Below are 5,000 nucleotides of genomic sequence, written 5' to 3' on the forward strand. Positions count from 1 at the left end.
GTTCTAATCCACATTCCATGCAACTACACCCCCCACCCCCCTCTGATACAGCCGATGCGCTTGTCTTGCCAGCACTTTACAACAGCACCGACGTGGCCAACACCTACTTGGCCAGGGGTGGCGCCAAGTCGCTCCATGACATGGTCGCCTACCATTCGCAGACCATCTACCCGCTGTGGAACAACATGGCCGACGCCGTCAGGTCAGTACCATGACACAGCTTTGGCCACAGAACCCCCAGAACAGTGCCCCCCACCCCTCCACCCCCACCCTTTTCTGCACCAGGGAGGGCAAGAACCAGAACCAGAAGACCTTCGGCATCCTGCCTGGAGAGGTGTTTGAGGCCATCTACAGGTGCGCTCAGAGGAGCCGGTTTGAGAGAAGCTTATGAGCTGATGTATTTATTTATTTTTTCACCCCTCTGGTCAAGGTCGGAGGAGGAGATGGTGAAGTTCATGGGTCTGATGAACTCCTCCTGGAATTTGGACGGACAGGACGTCGTGACGGCGTTCAACCTCTCCTGCTTCCAGAAGATAGTCGATCTCGGAGGTAAGAGCGGCCACCAGAGGGCAGCATCGACGCATGTACAGCACTTTGGGAATTTGTCTTATTTTCTCCCAGGGTGCACCGGTGCGCTGGCGCGAGAGTTAGCGAGGGCGTATCCCTCCTCCTCCGTCACGGTTTTTGAACTCCCGCGGGTGGTGGAGATGGCCCGGAAACATTTCCCTCAAGAGAACGACACCTTTGCCTTCCACAGCGGTGAGCGGAAGACCATCACAATACCTGTCAAACAAAATATATATCTCGTAAAAAGCATTTACGATGCCAAAGGTTGGGTGGCGAAATGTTTACGCAACAATTAAAGGAGTGAAAGTAGTGTAATGTGCAAGCCAGGCCACTAGATGGCGATGTCACTTTGTAAAAAAGAAAAACAATATTTCATGTTTAAAATTTGTTCTTGTTTTGAAGGTATGTGACATGTTAAAACTGGGCTGTTTTTTTGGGGGGGAGGGGTTGGGCAAGCACCGATTTAAATAGGTTTTCAATTAATTTGAACGGGTGACGCTGATTTGAGATACAAGTGTTTTGAGTTAAGAGCTCCATCACAGAACCAGTTAAGCTCATAAGTTGATAACTGACATAACGTACATCCAGGAAGTATTCACAGCACCTCACTTTTTCCACATTTTGTTTTATTACAGCTTTATTCCAAAATGGAATAAATGGTTTGTCCTCAAAATTATACACAAATACCCCATAATGACAATGTAATTTTTTATTTGAAAAAAAAAAAGTATTTAAAACCAAAAAATAAATCACACATACATACAGTGCACCCAGAAGATATTCACAGCGCCTCACTTGTTCCATATGTTGCTATGTTACAGCCTTATTCCAAAATGGAATATTTTTTGTCCTCAAAATTCTACTTACAATACCCCATAATGACAATTTAAAAAGTTATTATTTTTCTATTTTTAAAATGTATTAAAAACAAAAAAAGAAATCATATATACATACAGTGCAACCAGAAGATATTCACAGCGCCTCACCTTTTCCACATTTTGTTATGTTACAGCCTTATTCCAAAATAGAATAAATACATTTTTGTCCTCAAAATTCTAAACACAATACCCCATAATGACAATGTAAAACATTTATTTATTTTAAAATGTATTAGAATTAAAAAAATAAATCAAATGTACATAGTGCACCCAGAAGATATTCACAGCGCCTCACCTTTTCCACATTTTGTTGTTACAGCCTTTTCCAATTTGAAACAAATTCACTTTTGTCCTCAAAATTAACTTAGCAAATTTATATGAAAAAATAAATCACATCTACATACACAGGATCCAGAAACTATTCACAGCGCCTCACCTTTTTCACATTTTGTTACTACAGCCTTATTCCAAAATGGAATAAATTCATTTTTGTCCTCAATATTCTCCACACAATACCCCATCATGACAATGTAAAAAGTGTATGTTTTATTTTGCACATTTGTTAAAAATAAACACATAAATCACATGTAAACAATATTCACAGCATTTGCTCAATACTTTGTTGATGCACTTTTACCAGCAAATGCAGCCTCAAGTCTTTAATAGGATGCCACAATCCGGGCACACCTATCTTTGGGCAGTTTCCTCTTTCCAGCACCTCTCAAGCTCCATCAGGTTGGATGGGAAGCATTGGTTTTCATCCAGGATGTGTCTGTACATTGCTGCATTCATCTTAGTCTACAGGGAAGTGACCTAGAACCTGATGATCACTCTGTGGAGAGCGGAGAACCTTCCGGAAGGACAACCATCTCTGCTCTTCATGTGATTTTTTTTTTTTAAAAATGGATTCAATGTGCAAAAATTTTTGAAAAAACCTCACATTGTCATTATGGGGAATTGTGTGTAGAATTTTGACAAAAGTGAATGTATTCCATTCATACTTGCCAACCCTCCCGGATTTTCCGGGAGACTCCCGAAATTCAGCGCCTCTCCCGAAAACCTCCCGGGATAAATTTTCTCCCGAAATTCAGGCGGAGCTGGAGGCCACGCCCCCTCCAGTTCCATGCGGACCTGAGTGAGGACAGCCTGTTTTCACGTCCGCTTTCCCACAATATAAACAGCGTGCCTGCCCAATCACGTTATGGAATAATTGTGAGTAGAATGATCGAGGAAGAGTTCTTGGTTTCTTTTGTGGGTTTATTGTTAGGCAGTTTCATTAACGTCCTCCCAGCGCGGTAACAACACACAACAGCAGTCACGTTTTCGTCTACGGTAAAGCAGTTCGTCTGCCGTAAACAGCAATGTTGTGACACTCTTAAACAGGAAAATACTGCCATCTACTGTACATGCATATGTGACAATAACATCTACGGCTTTTAGAGTGCAGTGCACAACTGCGCACACAACAAGGAGACGAAGCAGAAGAACGAGGAAGATACAGCCGTGGCGACGCCGACGACGAGTAAGATGAAGAAATACGCTTGTAAGTTCCAAGCCGCAGCTGCGAATGGACCTGGATGGCCTCCGGGAAGAAGTAGTATAGTACCAAGTGCTTGGCAGTGAAGATCTTCCTCAGGAAGCAAAGATTGACCGGTTTTGGGCCATGCTAGGGAGAGATGGAAGATTCCAGACTCTAGTGCATTTGATGAAAGCACTTTTGTGCGTGCCACACAGCAATGCATCATCAGAGAGGGTGTTCAGCATGGTTAGAAAAATAGTGACAGAATAAAACAAGGATGGACAATTCAACCCTTAACTCAACAATGAGTAGATGAGTGTTATGTGTGTGTATAAGTGTAAATAAATGAACACTGAAATTCAAGTATTTTATATATATATATATATATATATATATATATATATATATATATATATATATATATATATATAGATAGATATATATCTATATATATATATATATATATATATATATATATATATATATAATAAAATAAATATATACATATATATATATAGCTAGAATTCACTGAAAGTCAAGTATTTCTTATATATGGGGACGGCGTGGCGAAGTTGGTAGAGTGGCCGTGCCAGCAATCGGAGGGTTGCTGGTTACTGGGGTTCAATCCCCACCTTCTACCATCCTAATCACGTCCGTTGTGTCCTTGGGCAAGACACTTCACCCTTGCTCCTGATGGGTGCTGGTTAGCGCCTTGCATGGCAGCTCCCGCCATCAGTGTGTGTGTGAATGTGGAAATACTGTCAAAGCGCTTTGAGTACCTTGAAATACTTACTTGGTGAATTCTAGCTGAATTCTAACTTTCTTCGTCTCTGGTTGGTCGATATTCAGGTTAGGCATTGGTAAATACCCACCCGCGTCCTCCAAGGGCCTTTTCTGGGAGGAGTATATTTAAATATATTCCTCCCCTCTTAACCACGCCCCCAACCACCTCCCGAAATCGGAGGTCTCAAGGTTGGCAAGTATGATTCCATTACGGAATAAGGTTGGAATAAAATGTGTAAAAAGTGAAGCGCTGTGAATACTTTTAGGATGCACTGCGTGAGCGTGTTCCGAACGTGTTGTCCTTTCTGCTTCTTCAGGAGATTTCTTCCACGGGGACGTTCCTCCCGCCGACTTGTACGTCCTGGCCCGAATCCTTCACGACTGGTCCGAGGAGAAATGTCTGACACTGCTCAAGAAGCTCTACCGTGCCTGCAAACCAGGTGACCACAAGCTCCGCTCACACGCACAACGTGATCGATTTGACGTCTGACCGGCCGCTGCGTGTGTTGACATGGAGGCGGTGGAGTCCTGCTGGTGGAGGCCATGTTGCTGGAGAACCGTCGCGGCCCCATCATGGCTCAGCTCTTCTCCCTCAACATGCTGGTGCAAACGGATGGCCGGGAGCACCCCCCCTCTCAGTACACCAAGATTCTCAACCAGAGCGGCTTTGCCCATGTGCAAGTGTGCCGCACGGGAAAGTCCTACGACGCCATCTTGGCCTTCAGATGAAAGCTATCTAGGGACGCCTCCACAAGTATATTCTATTATTATTTGCCAACAATTAATAGTATTTATATTGTCCGGCAGCATTATTCCAGTGCACTTTTATTGTGTTAAACAATCTCTGAGCGTTCATTTTTAAATGTAAACCCACCACAAAATATGAATAATTAATATCAGTTGCTGTTTAGAAGTCTGTTGGTATGAAGAACCTTACTCATGGACACTATTGTTCTGATTGGTGATCTGATTTGTTTTTAAAGCTTAATTACATGAAGAAAACTTTAATTACAGATTATTACATAAACATTACAAGCAAAAAAGCTAATTTTTGTGTATGCAGTGTGTATTTTTGTCTACCTCTTGGCATCCTGATTAGTATGGTAAGTGGACAAAAGGTGGCTTTTAATGTAGATTGACAAAGACTAAAAGTTACATGAAATAAATATATAATAGGTTATGCTATTGATTGATTGATTGAAACTTTTATTGGTAGATTGCACAGTACAGTACATATTCCGTACAATTGACCA

General features: G+C 42.0%; 1 protein-coding gene across 4 annotated transcripts in view; it reads left to right on the forward strand.

The window, feature by feature from the left end:
• Positions 1–5,000, forward strand: part of asmt2 (acetylserotonin O-methyltransferase 2) — a 15,697-nt gene that overhangs the window by 10,622 nt on the left and 75 nt on the right. The window contains exons 3-8 of one of the 4 annotated variants that reach the window (XM_062042375.1): positions 52–202; positions 286–354; positions 431–549; positions 622–759; positions 4,065–4,187; positions 4,265–4,943. In XM_062042375.1, the coding sequence (XP_061898359.1) occupies positions 52–202; positions 286–354; positions 431–549; positions 622–759; positions 4,065–4,187; positions 4,265–4,476 (812 nt within the window). In that variant the 3' untranslated portion in view covers positions 4,477–4,943. Of the gene's footprint in view, positions 1–51; positions 203–285; positions 355–430; positions 760–4,064; positions 4,188–4,264 lie in introns of all 4 variants that reach the window. The other 3 variants (XM_062042376.1, XM_062042377.1, XM_062042374.1) reach the window with 3 other exon arrangements.

This window comes from Entelurus aequoreus, linkage group LG03 (assembly GCF_033978785.1).
Source record: "Entelurus aequoreus isolate RoL-2023_Sb linkage group LG03, RoL_Eaeq_v1.1, whole genome shotgun sequence".
Taxonomy (NCBI): domain Eukaryota; kingdom Metazoa; phylum Chordata; class Actinopteri; order Syngnathiformes; family Syngnathidae; genus Entelurus; species Entelurus aequoreus.